The following is a 14,428-nucleotide window of genomic DNA, read 5'->3' as shown; positions in this document are numbered from 1 at the left end:
GCTCCCAATGACTTTGCACCTACCTGCAAGCCTTCCTCTGGAAGGCTTCCCTCAGACAGCCACCCTTTGCTCTCCTTGCTTCAGCACCAGCCATTTCTGCTCTCCCACCTCCCGGCACCTGCGCTGTACCCCAGGCCTGGAGGGCCCCGCTCACTTCCACATCTTAAACTCCCAGCGTCTAAGATTGTAGTGCCTGCGGGTCATTCTGATCTGCCCCTCCCCAATGCCCCTTCAAGAGGCTTCAGACTTGCTTTGTGCCCACCTTCAGTATGCCACACTATCCTCCCACCAGCCCATTCATTTTTAAAATCTGATGCACTTTTAGGGGCTGTAGTTGCAAGTCATGGGGAGTTCCAAGCAGCTCCGGTCATGCAAAAGAAAAGGGTTTGTATGGATTTCTGCGTGCATATTCACTCAGGTAATACACACATGTGCACCTAACACACATACATCCATAGCACGAGGAAGCGTGTGGTGACGGCCACTGGAGAGCGGCAGACTCCCAAGTACTACAGGAGTGACTCAGTTTGAGCATGAGCCGATCACCTTTCCATCTGCTCTGCCTCAGGAAGTTGGCTGAGACGGCCACTGACGTCCAACCAGCTCGAAACCTATGGCCTGGCTTGTAACTTTTCTGGCCTCAGTTTACCCCTCTGGAGCAGGAAGGAGTTAGATGACATGACTTTGAAGCTCAAAATCTAGAGCCCTTTGATAACATGACAATCGGATGTGACTTAAACCAAGCTCAGTCACCAAGTGCCTGTTGGGGGCAGCTCCAAGAAGGGCTTGCTATGACAAAAGGGCAACGGCAATTGCTGGAGGTTGTGTCCTGGTCATCTGCCTTTTCGTTCGCTTTCCTTCCCTGTGTGAATCTTTTAGGAAAATCCTGGTCATTACCTGAAGGACACAAAGCCACAGCCAACCAAAGGGATGAGAAACAGGCACAGAATGATCTTCCAGTTCTTGGTGTCCCGAGAAATCTCTCCGTACCATTGCTTGGAAAGGAAATTCTGGAGGTGACAGAGACAAAAGAATGGAGGCCATTCTTTGTCAAGACAGGACAAAAAGCCTGCTTCCCCCAGCCTCTGCCACTGCCTCCACCTGGAAATGCCCTCCCTCTGCATTAGCGTCTACTGCCACAAACAAATCTGCCGCATCAGCTCGATTGTGGGCCTCGATGGAGAGGGAGAGAAGCCGGAATCATTCCAACAAGGAGATAGCCCTGCCCCCAGTTCCCCCCATCCTTCCACCTTCAGTCGCCCGGGTTAGGCTTTGAAGTCTAGCAAACACAGACCCAAATCATACTCAAACCTCCGATTACTTTGGTCTAGCCTTGGGGTGGACTTGCTGTTGGCAAACTGATCCATCTATGAGCACAAATCATCCTCTGTCTGGATGAGTCACTCACAGACCAGTCGCCAGCAATCGACAGCATTCTCCTAAGTGCACTCATGTTTTCCTCCAGCACATGGAACTGGCGGAAGGCTGACCATTATCCCCTCTGCTACTCCAACTGAATTCAGGATTGAGCCGACAGTGGCTTCTGATTGCACTTGGCATGAGCCCCAGACCCGCTTGCAGAGAGCCTGTGCTCTTAGACGTTTTTATCGGTGTTCTGAATAAAAGTATAGTGACTTCTCAGATGTACTCAAAGGGGGACTTATAATTAACTACAGGAAAAACATCTAGACTATAACCTTTGACTGAATCTAATAAGCTAACACTGTATGATGCTACAGAGCATAAGAAGATTGATGTTTCTCACCAGATGTGAAGGAAGAAGAAGAGGAGAAAAAGGAGGAAAAGGAGGAGGAGAAGAAGAAGAAACTGAAGAGAAAACTGAGAAACAAAGAAGTCAATAGATCACCCAGGAACAGAAAGTCACAAAGAGGTAGAAAGAATTTTAAGAATATTTGATTTGTGATTTGATCTGTGATTCCCTTTCCCCCTATCCTTGATGTGATCTTAGGAGAAGACCTGGGATACAGCTTATGGTCAAAACCCAGAAAAATCTCAAGACTTCACTATCGACAGATTCCAGTCACATACTATCCAATGAAAATTTGAGCATCTAGCAGTAATTAACTGCAGTTGTGATAAAAAAGAAAATGCTATTCCGGTAGAAAGAAAGCAATTATTGTATGGGCTGTGGATTCTGGATGTGTAACATGAAGCAACTACTCTGTTAAGGTTTTTTTCACTTTGGGTTTTTTGATTTGGAGTTTTAAAACACTTTTAAAAAACAATATTAGAATATTGCCAATCTTCAAGAACCTTGGCTTAATTTAATATATTAATCTATTCATAAAAAGCAAAATTTAGAAAACATGCTAGGTGATGAAATGCAGTTTTTTAAATGTAAGATTTAAAAAAAAATAACTTTAATATTCCAAAACAAACAAAAAAGATAACACAGTATGGAGTAAATATAAAAATGTATAATTTGGTCTAAAAAAATCAGCATTTTACATACAAATGATAGAGGCATGGTGAGATGGTGAGGGTGTCTGGAAACAATTTTTGTTGGCCTGCAAGGTTCAAGTAAGACAAGCTGTGGTAAGACAGATGATAAAGGTGATGAGTAATTAGACTGCATTAAGGGGTGTAGAGGGCTGGAATTCTGGAGACGTCTCCTTGAAACAAGGATACTTACAACAAGGTATTAACTCGGTGGAATTGATGAGATCATGGTTCTCTGTTCCCATATATACTTAGTGCTTAGCGTGGTGATGTAAGGGTTCTCTAGTTCACACATATTCAGTGTACTGGAATGATGTAATACAATAAGGCATTTAAGGGCTGAGAGGACTGGAAATGAGAGACTGTGACAGACACAGACTGTGAAGGAGACAATAAAGACTTTAGACTCTCTTCCTGTCCATTCTGGTGGTGTCTATCCTGCTGAGACCAAGGCCCATCCGGAGGACCTACAGAAAGCTTAGCCAGGACATTACAGAGGGGTGCAGAATACCCCAGAGTATGGAGGTGAAAGTCCTGCTTTACTCTGCCTGGTCAGCTCCTATCTGGATCATTGGGTTAAGTTTCACCTACCACATTTTAAAAAGGACTTGGCTTAATTGGAAAGAATCAGAGAAGTGTGAGGAGGCTGACTTAGGCTTTTTGTGTAAAACGGGAGTGGGAAGGATGGGGGTGGGGATGGGGAGGAGCTAAATCTGCAAATTCTATCCTGCCTTGAACCCTGAGGATCTCTGAGGGATTAAAGACAAAAGCAGGCAGGTTCTTGCTGGGCCGCTGACCCTGGTCCTGATGAGCACACAGACCGTTGAGGCTGGGGCTGCCTCGGGGACAGCTGTGGGGTCCTGGGATAGACCAAGCCTGGAAGACCTTCTGATAGGGAAGCCCTTGGATCACTGAGGCTGCAGAACTGGACCAGGCTGTGCTGTCAGGAGGCAGTTTCCGACCTGGTCTCCCGTTTCCCTTGCCTCATTTTCCCTGCTGGCGACTGTCCCAGGGAGCTGAGGAGGAAGCACCTGCTTCTGGACATTTTCTAGACTCACACTGAGTATGACAGGTTCTCACCTGGACTCCCGGCTGTGCAATGAACTGCTGATCTGTGGCTTCCACGGCGAGCTCCAGACAGTTGCTGCCACCCCAAGCCTCACAGGTGTACACCAGGAGCTGCTCAGCGAGGTCTTCATCATTGCTGTAGCATTCTGTGAAGAGTTCTGAAACAGAGACAAAGAGGGTCAGAGACAGACACACAGAGAGTCAGAAAGAACTCTTCGGGGACACAGAGATGGAGATACACACAAAGACATAACGAAAAGACAAAAGCAGGAATATGAAGGAAGGGTCACTGAGAAGAGAATAAGAGACACAGACCAAGATTGGGATAAAAAACAGTCAGAGGGAGAGAGACAGACAGAGGGACAGACACACAAAGACAGAGAAAGAAGAAAAGAGGCAGAGAGAAAGATGCAGAAGCAGTGAGACAGTGAGGGGCACAGAGAAAGAGACAGAGAGACAAAGAGATGACCTTTGGGCACAAAAACTCGGAAGAAAAATGGCTAATAGCAGATTCATGGGAAGGATAAATGGGGAGAGAGTAAGAGATGCCCTTGAAACAGCTGCCTTAATGAGATCAAATCACCAGCTCCCTGAGCTACTTTCAGGCACTAAAAGATTGGGCAGCCTAAAGAGTGGGAGACCCAGCACTGAATGGCAAAAGTGCAGAGAATGGGACTCAAGACCAGTGGTCCGGGGGTTGTGGGTGTTTGTGTTTCAGTGGAGCAGAGCGGGAGAGCCACTAGCCAGGATGATCCTGCTAATGCCCTGCGTTCCTGCCACCCCGAAGCAGGGGCTTCTCTCTTTGGCAACTCACCCACAGCGCGAGTTTCATATTCATTTGCCAGCTCTTCAGACTCCCCTGCAGCATTGATGTCATTTTTTACCTTGGCGAGGGTCTTCAGCAGCTTGCTGGCTCCCAGGGCTGCCAGAGTGCAACCCCTGGTCTGTAGAGGGACCAGGACAATGTCAAGATTGGTTCTGATCACCCCACCCCTACATCTCATTGGAGATTCACAACCACTCTGGGAGGTAGCTGCCATTATTCTTCCCATTTCACAGATAAGGAAGCTGAGGCTTACAGAGATCAAGTGGCTTGTTCAAAGTCACTCAGCCAGTAAGGTCTTCTGCTACTTCCTCCCTTGGGGACCTTGGGGAAAGCACTTTAACATGCATGGGTTTTAGTTTCTTCATGGTGGCTTGCATGACTTCTGAGCTTTTGTCACACTACTTGAACTTATTTAATTCAACTTGATGTTTGGTCTCAGGGGAGGGAATTACCCCAAGAAAAGCCGACCACAGCACCAAAAATGCTCAAAAAGAGAGAAGAGAGGCTAACAGGAATTCAAGCAAACTCTCTTAGCTTCTCTACGCCAGATCTTTGTGCCTCTGTAGAACAGAGCTCTGTGAACAAGCTTGTGGGGTCATAAAATCATACATGTAGAGCTTGAAGGGACTCTGGAAGTTATTGAGTCTAATCCCTTCATTTACAGGTGAAGAAACTGAGGAACATGAAGCCACTTGCCCAAGATCACACAGGTCATAGGTATAAGAAGTAGGGAGCTGTCATTAGAAAATGCCACATAAACATTTCATTTCATTAACAAAAATACTAGGAGTAGGAGCCAGGTCTTGGGGAAGCCTGAGAAAAAAGTGGCAGAAAAGGAGAGCTCTTACCTGCTCCCAAATGACCTTGGAGAGCTCCCTCTTGTTCTGCAGAATGGCCCAGATGAACAGGGCTTGCAGGGGGTGTCTTGTAATTGGAGATACATCCTGAGAGGAGGGAGAGGATGACATCTGGTCAGCACTGATGGAGGGGATGCTGTTCTGTGTGCTGACAAGTATCAGCCACGTGAAAAGGGGTCATTAACCTCGAGCCTGCTTGGCTAAGAAATGAATAAACTTCGGAAAGTGACTCATGCTTGGGAGGTGAGGCAATTTGAAGGAAGGAGTCCATAAAAGCAAACTCCCATGATTGATCTCAGTAATGTAGCAGATTAATCGCAGAACCACATAATTTTGGAGGCAGTTTTAGATGACTAAGCAGTAGCCGTTTAGTTCAACCCAGATCTCTCCAATCATCTATTAAGAACCTTCCCTGTGCCAGACACCGAGCTAGCCGCTGGGGATATAAAGAGCAACAACAAAAGGGAGCAGACTGTGCCATTGAGATGCTTACGTTCACGGGGGTAGAGGTGGAGAAGTGGCATTCATACTGAAAACTAAAACCAAAATGTATAAAAAGTAACTACTAGGAAGTGGAAAAGATATTCAGCCTTTGCTTTAAGATGTCCAGGGAGAAAGCCCACTTCATTCTGGAACAGCTCTAATTTTTAGGAAGTTTTTCCTGATATCAAGGCTAAAATGCCTCTTTGTAAAAAAAAATACAAAACCTTTTCCTATCATCATCCCTAGTTCTACTCTTGGGGGGCAAAATAGAAGACAAATTCTTTTTTTCCCCATTGGATGATCTCTTATGTACTTGAAGTCAATCATCATATTCTCCCCATTCCCATTTCTCTTCTTTGGGCTACATGTCTCTTGTTTCTCCAACTGATCCTTATATGAGATGAACTAGAAGCCCTTCTCCATCTTTGACATTCTAATAAATATATCAATGATCTCAAAGTGGGATGCCAGAACTATAGTCAATATTCTAAATAGGGTCTGACCATGGCTGTGGGCCATCTGCCTTCTTCCTGGAAGGCCTTCAGCTCCCAGTGTAATAGAGTGTAAAAGGATATATAGAACCGTTAATCCCATAGCAATCACAGAGCTTGTGCATCCAAGTTGAAAATGTAGAGAAAATAGGAGGAAATAGCAGGTTTTGACTTCTGTGTGAAGAACAAGCTTGAAAGTCAAAGCAAACAAGGGTCTCTGACATTAAGTGGAAGAGAAAAGTCATCTTGGGTAATGCAAATGGGGGTTTCCCAAGGTTAGAAACCACCATCTTTGCCCCTGTCCCCCTAGACCTGTGATTTCATTGGCAGAGGGAACTGCCAGTGAGGAAACTCCTTTCCCCAATGAAGACTAGCACCTGTTCTACCACTTGCAATCTTAATAATGTATCTGGGAAGGTGCATCTCAGCCACACATGAAGGGAAACCTCACTACCAAATACTGGACACATGGCCATCCAGTGAAGGGCAGTCCACAGCTTCTCCAAGCCGCCCTTTCCATTGTGGGATGGCTCTCATTGGTAAGAAATTTTTCCTGAAATCCAGCCCCCAACTTCCCCCTTTACGTTGTCACCCATTATTGCTGGTTCTGTTCTCCAGGGCCAAACAAAACAAATCTGCCACTGAGGTAATGTATAAAGCGCTTTGTAGAGCTCAGGGCCCCACACAACCGCTGATTGATGGTGATGACATTGATGACATGGAATTGCTCTCTAGATACTCAAAGATGGCTTTTATTTCACTCCTCCCACCCTCTGCCTTGAGAGCTCTTGTCCGGGCTAAAGCTTTTCCCTTCGTTCCACAGCCAGACTCAAGGCCATCCAGGGAAGCTCACGGGGCATGGGACTTGCCATTGCCCCAATGAGCCTTTGTCTCCCTAGCACCAAGGCCACGGGCACTGAGACACAGACGGGCCATCTGTGTTCGACCTGGAAGAGACCCTGGCGATAACCGAGCCCAACTCCAGCTTGTCCCGGTGAGGGACCTGGGGCTCAGTGACTTGCCCGAGATCACGGGGATGGGGAAGGACAGTCACAGACACCTTAACCGACTATGCCCATGCATCTGACAGTGCTCTTTCGGGGGGCAGAAAAGCCCTCCAGGATTGAGCCGCCCCTCTCGCACCTGGAGCTCCAGGTCCAGATCCTCTCTGCTGCTCCTGTCTTCCTTCCTGTATCCCCTGCGGAAGTTTGCCACCAGCTTCCAGACAAAGGTGAGGAGCGCGTCATTGTAGGAGTTCTTGGCGATCTGCAGGTTGCGGTACACGAGAGTGCTGAAGTTGTTAGAGAAGAGCTCCGTAAGGACGTCGTTGGTGAGGAACTTCCTCAGGTTGAGGCCGTTTTCCAGGAAGAGACGGACAAATTTGGGTCTGTCCTTCACCAGGGCTGAGAACATGACTTCCTGAAGGTCAGCAGACTGCCAGAGAGAAAGGGAAGGAGCATTTATTAAGCACTTACTGTATATCAGATGCTGTGCTAAGCACTTCAGAAATATTCGCTCACATGCTTCCCACCACAACCCTGGAGGCAGGGGCTTTTAAGATTTTTCCAGTTTGAGGGAGCCAAGGCAGAGTCCCAGGGATCCACAGTAAATGGCTGAGGTTGGAACTCAGGTTCCCGACTGCAAGCCCACCCTCTCTGCCCTGCGTCCCCCAGCTGCCAGGAAGGAGAAAGACCCCAGCCTGGGGCTCAGGGCTCGGGACTTTGGGCTTACACCGTGGAAGTTGCATTTGTAAAGTCCCTCCTTTGGAGAACCAGCGAGGAGACGTCTTTACAAAGGGTGGCAGGAGAAACTGCGCTAATGGTTCCCTGCCTGGAGCGGGCTCAGCGGGAGCTGTCGGCTTCCCAGCTGGCTTCTTCCTCACCTCCCATCTGCGGTCGTTGGTGAAGATTTCCTCGTTGGCCAGGTCCAGCTGGTTCCACTCCAGCAGCAGCTTCAGCTGCCCGTTCCAGTTGTCCTTCTCCTGTTCGTTGGTGCTGAAGGCTGGCAGAGGGAGGGAAGCAGGTGAAAAGGCTGGGGCAGGGCGGGCTCGGCTGGGTTTGCTGCAAGAGTTGCACGTGGGACCCACGGGTGATGTTCGCTGCTTAGGGTGACCAGCGGCCCACCCTTACATTTAAACTTTGCTCCAGGGCTCCAAACGAGACAACCCATGCAGAGCTAATGCTGTTTGGGTGATGCTGGGGTAGCCCCCAAAGCAATTGCCATGGAGCCAGAGAGCTTGGGTTCGAGCCCCAGCTCTCTGCTTACCCTGCTATGTAAAGCAGTGGCAAGTCCCTGAAGGAGGGGCTTCAATGAGAAGACCTCTATAGCCTTCCAACTCGAAAGCCACGATTTTAAGATTCCATGATCACTGGAACTTTGCCTCCAGGGACAGTATTGGAAACTGACCCAAGGAGTTGATCTAGACAATGGTGTGGAACTCGAACAGAAATGGGGGGGGGCTGACCTGTCTGTAGGGACCCTGTGAGCACAGTGACCTAGAAAATCCCACATTAGCATTATCTTGTTGTATTACAGTTGTGTTTATTTGGTTAAATCCCCCAATGATGTGATGTAGTTGGGTTCACATTGGAAGGGTCTCCCCATCAGGCCTCAATCCCATGATCCTATAATTACAAGATTCATATTTCAAAGACTTATATCTGGGTAGCATCATTGGGCAAAGGTTCATATAGATTTTTATACAAGTTTAATTTCTGTGCTAGGAATTGCTGGTCATTCAGAATTTCCCAAACCCATCTTTAATGCTTGTCCCAGATACATGCTGTGACTTCATTTAGCATCTAATAATTTATTTATTAAGCACCTTCTGTGTACAAGGCACTGAGCACACAGAAGCCAGTCCCTGTCTTTAAGAAGTTTACATTCGACTGGAGATGGACACACCTTTATCCTAGTAAATAAATCCAGTACACAATAATTTGTGGTTGGAGAAGGTCTTAGTGAACTGCTGAGATTCATATCAGACAATATCTGTCCCTTTCATTTCTCCTTTCTCAGGCATTAGGCTGATTTTGTTAGAGAAAGAGTGGGTCTGCTTGAGGGGGCCCTTTGATGTTCTAGGTGGTATCAGCTCAATGACATTAAGGACTGGAGCAGAGAGGACTTCTTCATCACTAGGAAATCCTCCTTTCTTTTAATCACTTATAGCAATGACAGTAATTTTCTTTTGATAAAGATTGTTGGTGTTTGTGAAACAAACCTATGAGTAGGAAAACATCCCCATCTTACAGAGGAAGAAATTGAGGCACTGAAAAGGGAAGGGAATAATCCTAATTAAGCACCTTATACTGTGTATTAAGCACCTTATACATATTCTCTCATTTGTGCCTTACAATAACCCTGGGAAGTAGATACTGTTATTATTCTTTACAGGTGGGGAAACTGAGGCAAATACAGGTTAAGTTACTTTTCCAATGATATAGTGAGAGTAAGGTCTAGGATTTGATTTCAAGTCAGGTCTTTCTGACTCTAAACTTAAGTAACTTGCCTATAGTCCCATGGCTAGTAACTCTTCTGTCTTTGAGACAAGCCTGAAGACTCAATCCAGAGTGTATCTAACCGTGATTTTGGCATAATAGCAAGACTGTTAAGGTTGGCGTTTGAAGCTCAGAAACTGGGTCTCAATCCTGACCCAGCTATGTTACCGACATGGTCCTTCCCCCTCTACCTCCACCTCCTCATCCTTTCCTACCTCCACAGCCCATCCTTCCCCCATTAGGCAAGTCACGGCACCAATTTCCTCATTATCCTCAATTGTAAAATTTCCAGGTTACTTTTAAAGGGCTTGATAAATAAAAATTGGCAGGACCAAGTGGTAATTCTTTTCTTGTCCTTGAGAAGGGGCTGAAGGACCTGGTCATGTTTAACTTATCAAGGAAAGAATAATTGTAAAAGCAGAATGGGCACAATGGTATTTAAAATGTCCTTCCCCTTTCTTCCCCCCTCCCTTCTTCCCTCTTTCCCTTTCCTTCCCCCCTTCCTTCCTTCCTTCCTTCCTTCCTTCCTTTTTTCCCCTTTTCCCTTTTCCTTCCCAAACCTATTTTCCTTTCCTCCCTTCCTCCTTCCTTTTTTTCCCCCTCCCCTCCTCCCTTTTTTCCCCTTCCTTCCTTCCTTCCTTCCTTCCTTCCTTCCTTCCTTCCTTCCCTCTTTTTCCTTCTTCCTTCCTTCCCTCTTTTTCCTTCCTTCTTCCTTCCTTCCCAAACCTATTCACTTCTTTCCTCCCTCCCTCCCTTCCTCTCCCCTCCCTCCCTTCCTCCCTCCCCCCTCCCTCCTTCCTTCCTTCCTTCCTTCCTTCCTTCCCCTTCCTTCCTTCCTTCCCTTCCTTCCTTCCCTTTCCTTTTTCTTCCTTCCCTTCCCTTTTTCCTTCCCTTCTTCCTTCCTTTAAACCATTCCTTCCTTCCCCCCTCCTTCCCTCCCTTCCTCCCTCCTCCCTCCCCTTCTCCCTCCCTCCCTTCCCTTCCTTCCCTTCCTTCCCTTCCCCTTCCTTCCTTCCCTTCCTTCCTTCCTCCTTCCCCTTCCTTCCCTTCCTTCCTTCCTTCCCTCTTTTTTTTTTCCTTCCTAGAAAGACATATAAGATTTTTCAAGGAATTGAAAACTCCCAATGAGAAAAGGCTTAATTTATTTTTTGTCTCCAGAAAGGGGTTAAACAATAAAAAATTTATTGATTTAAACAAAGAACTTTTTAAAATATCAGAATTTTAAATATATCAATTCCACCCCTTCTTTTCAATCAAACTTTAAAGAGAAATGAACTTTTTAAATCTTAAACCTCCCAAGTTCGTTTATAAAACCCCAAAACCCTTTTCCAAATCCCCTTTTAGACTCAATGAGAATCTTTAAAAACTTCCCTTCCCCTAACCTTCAACTTTAACCCCATAGGAATAAAGGACCTCTCTGTAGCTTCATTCAAAACCCAAATTTCCAAAGCGAAGGCAGTGGGCAAAGTACTCCAAGTCAACATTTCTGCTAAGCAACAGGATCTTCTCACCTTTGTAGAGAGCATAGGAGATGGCATTGCTCACGATTTCATCCCCAGCTTCTTCCATCTTAATAACCGTCAGCAGGTGAGGGTTTTCAAGGATTTCTTTGAGCTGCCGAAATTAAAAATAAAAATGTATTATGTAACCTGGACTTTGTGTTGATGGGCGCTGGTGGACTCTCTCTCTCTGTGTCTCTATGTCTCCTCTCTCTCTCTCTCTCTGTTTCTGTGTCTCTCTCTCTCTGTCTCTTCCTCTCTCTTTCTGTCTCTGTCTCTCCCTTCCTTTCTCTTTGTGGACAAGGACCTCTCCGTCCACTTAGAGACAAACAACATCTGTGAGAAATTCTGTTCTCATGTTCCCACCACATTGAGTCGTTGTATGTATAGACTGCAGCTCCTTGAAGGGAGGGACCAGTTCGTTCTTGTCTTCGCTGCCCCGCACAGTACCTGGCCCTGGGGGGGTCCTTTCTCATATACGGGACGTATAATGTGGCTTCCAACTCTGGCCCCTTGCTACTCCAGGCTTAGTGGGAGTGGACCCACACTGGCCAGTGGAGGCGGGCTGAGGACCCCGGATGGAGAACGGGGGCTCTGCGGTCAGACAGTCACTTTGTTGGCTGTGCTGGAAGATTTGTCTTTTCTATAAGGAAGACTTCAATGGAGGTAGGAAAATAGTATAGAAGAAACAGTGGCGATGTAAAAACAAAAGTCAGCAGAAAAATCACCAGAGAAACTCTCCCCGAACGTCTGCTCCCAGGGGAGTGGAGAACAAGAGTGTTTGCCCAGCAAGGCCCAGCACTTTCTTAGGAGCACTCGGGTCCTGGAGTTTGGGAGTTCATTGGTCAATAAGCGTTTGTGTGTTTCCTCATCTTCAAAGGGGGTTGGACCATCCCCCGGAAACAAAGGCAGAGAAGCAATTACTCTCAGGGGACTTTATTCGATGGGGAGCAAGTAGAACACCACAAAGCTCAGGGAAAGCAGATCGAAGGGGACACTGGGAGGGAGGGGGACAGTGGCAGAAGGGGAGGGTGGAAGAGAAAGTATGGCGTGGAGGCAGAGATGAGGGGGAGAAGAAGAGAAAGGGGAGAAAGAGGAGGGGGCAAAAGAGGAGGAAGGGGGAGGAGGGGAAGTAGGAGAGGACCACACTAGGCATGCTGGGAAGCCACTGCAAAAGTCTGGAGATGGGACGTGGTGTCACGTGAAGAACAGCTGGCACGCCGGTGCCCCTGGAACATTGGTACCTGGAAGGGACTGAGGCCTCGAAGAAGTAAAATGGAGGCAAGATATGCAAATGCCAAATGAAGGAGTGTAGATTTGATCCTGGGCTGATAGAAAGCCACCAGAATATACTGAGTGTGGGAGTGACGAGGCTAGACCTCAATTCAAGAAAATCGCTTTGGCTTCTGAGTGGGGGAAGCACAGGAGGGGGAGAGGCTTGAGGCCGGCAGACCCCACTTCCCTCCCCCAGCAGCTATTGGTCCAGACTAAGGGCACCGAGGGCTTGCAGCAGAGTGGGGCCGTGCTCAAAGGAGAGGGGGGGGGTACAGCATATGGGAAAGATGGCGAGGTGGAAATCGCATGAGGTTTTCCAGTCAACTTTCTTTTATTAGACCAATGTTAGTTCAGAGCTAAATGTTTTTTAAACTCTGTAATTTTTTCAGTTGACATTTATTTTCTCTCTCCCTCTCCTCCAAGAGAAAAGGAAAAGAGGGAAAAAGAAAAAAAAAGGAAAGGAAAAGAGAACCTTTATAATGAGAATGTGTAATCAAGCAAAGCAAATTTCCTCATCGAGCACATCAAAAAATGTGCCTCATTCTGCCTCTGAGTTTATCTGACAGGGTAGGGCGCTTCCTCTTGGGTCTCTGGACTTAGAGTCATCCCGGCATGAATCCTCCCCAAACGGCTGCTTTTGGCCGCTGGGTGAGTGTGTGAGGGGAGGGAGAGTGAGGAGCTGCGAAGAACTGGGGGGCTAACCTGGGCCCTGGCATGATGGCGGTGCCCTCCACGGTAATAGAAAAATTTGGAAAAGAAATGGGCTTGGGAGCAGGGAAGAGAATGAGCTGGTTTGGAGGTTCGTGGGCTCGCCGGCTCCCAATGTCCAGGGGCGGCTCATGATAACAAGACTGAAGCTCGGGAAGACACGAGAGCTGCAGAGAGGTGATGATGGGAGCCTTGGGTGCTCACAAAGTCACCAAGAAAGATTATGGAGAGTGAAGGGAAGAGGGAGAAGGGCCAGGGCCTTGGAGGACACTCGTGACCAGAAAGCAAGAGGGGGTTGAAGGGCAGCAATGTCAAACTGATTGGTGGGAGGCTGAAAGAATGAGGAAAAAAGTGACTGGGTGTAAAAGGAAAAGTGATGGGATTTTGGCTCCTGGTCTGGGGTTTCTGTGACCAGGGCGCCCTCGGAGAAGACTCTGCCTTTGCCCATGCAGGTCAGCACCCAGGCTACCATTTATAGGCACCGAGACCCGGTCAAGAGGTGCCCCGGGGGGACTTCTCCATTCCAATGTACTTTCTCTCATTGATAAAACTTAAGGGAGGAAACTTTAAAAAAAGAAAGACCTCATTAGAATAGTCTTAATCAGAAATAACCTTATTTCTCAAGTGCCCTCTGTGCGCAAGGATTGACATGATAGGAGGCTGGGGGGTGACTCAGTGCCTGCCTTTGGGGGTCCGGGACTCGGACCCCTCGTTTCCTGGCTCTCTCTTTCACAGAGATGCTGCTGCCAGATGAGGTGCCATCTCCTTAAAACAGGCTCCATTCCTGGCCTCCATACTGACGGCGAGATGGGAAGGGGCTGCCTGGGACCTCTGCTCGGTCCCGGCTGGGCCCCGGACCTGACCGAACTGCTCCGAAGGACAAAGAAACCGTCCAGGAGCTGAGGAGGAAGATTGTGCAATGAGGGGATCAGACGCGCCGATAAGGGCTCCCTTCTGGGCCAGGGAGACAGAGTGAGACCGGGGAGGGAAACGGCCCAAAGGGAGGCAAGGGCAGCTAACAGGCAGTTATCCTAGAACTACGGCCCTGCCTCCATCTGGAATCAGTATTTCTAAAAATAAAGCGATGCTTTTCACTTGCTGTGAACGTTCTATCTGCCGGCTGACGGTGTGGATACGACAAAAGATCCAAGCAGATCATCTGAGACCGCGTCTCATCTGTGTATGGCCCTGGAGCAGCGGGGGCTGCCACTCTACTAAGAAAGCTCTTTGTAAATGAAATAATACGAGAACAAAGGGTGGATGG

At 47.6% G+C, this 14,428-nt stretch overlaps 1 protein-coding gene across 1 annotated transcript in view; it reads right to left on the bottom strand.

Annotated features, from left to right (window-relative positions):
- Positions 1-14,428, bottom strand: part of TRPM8 (transient receptor potential cation channel subfamily M member 8) — a 59,029-nt gene that overhangs the window by 20,180 nt on the left and 24,421 nt on the right. Inside the window, exons 10-16 of the mRNA XM_012550092.3 lie at positions 11,194-11,296; positions 8,068-8,186; positions 7,329-7,619; positions 5,203-5,298; positions 4,343-4,472; positions 3,541-3,686; positions 898-1,010 (exon numbers count right to left, since the gene is read on the bottom strand). Coding sequence (XP_012405546.3) covers positions 898-1,010; positions 3,541-3,686; positions 4,343-4,472; positions 5,203-5,298; positions 7,329-7,619; positions 8,068-8,186; positions 11,194-11,296 — 998 coding nt within the window. The remainder of the gene's footprint in view (positions 1-897; positions 1,011-3,540; positions 3,687-4,342; positions 4,473-5,202; positions 5,299-7,328; positions 7,620-8,067; positions 8,187-11,193; positions 11,297-14,428) is intronic.

This window comes from Sarcophilus harrisii, chromosome 4 (genome assembly GCF_902635505.1).
Source record: "Sarcophilus harrisii chromosome 4, mSarHar1.11, whole genome shotgun sequence".
NCBI classification, from domain to species: domain Eukaryota; kingdom Metazoa; phylum Chordata; class Mammalia; order Dasyuromorphia; family Dasyuridae; genus Sarcophilus; species Sarcophilus harrisii.
Note: the sequence above shows the minus strand (reverse complement) of the source record. Positions and strands in the feature narration are given on the sequence as shown.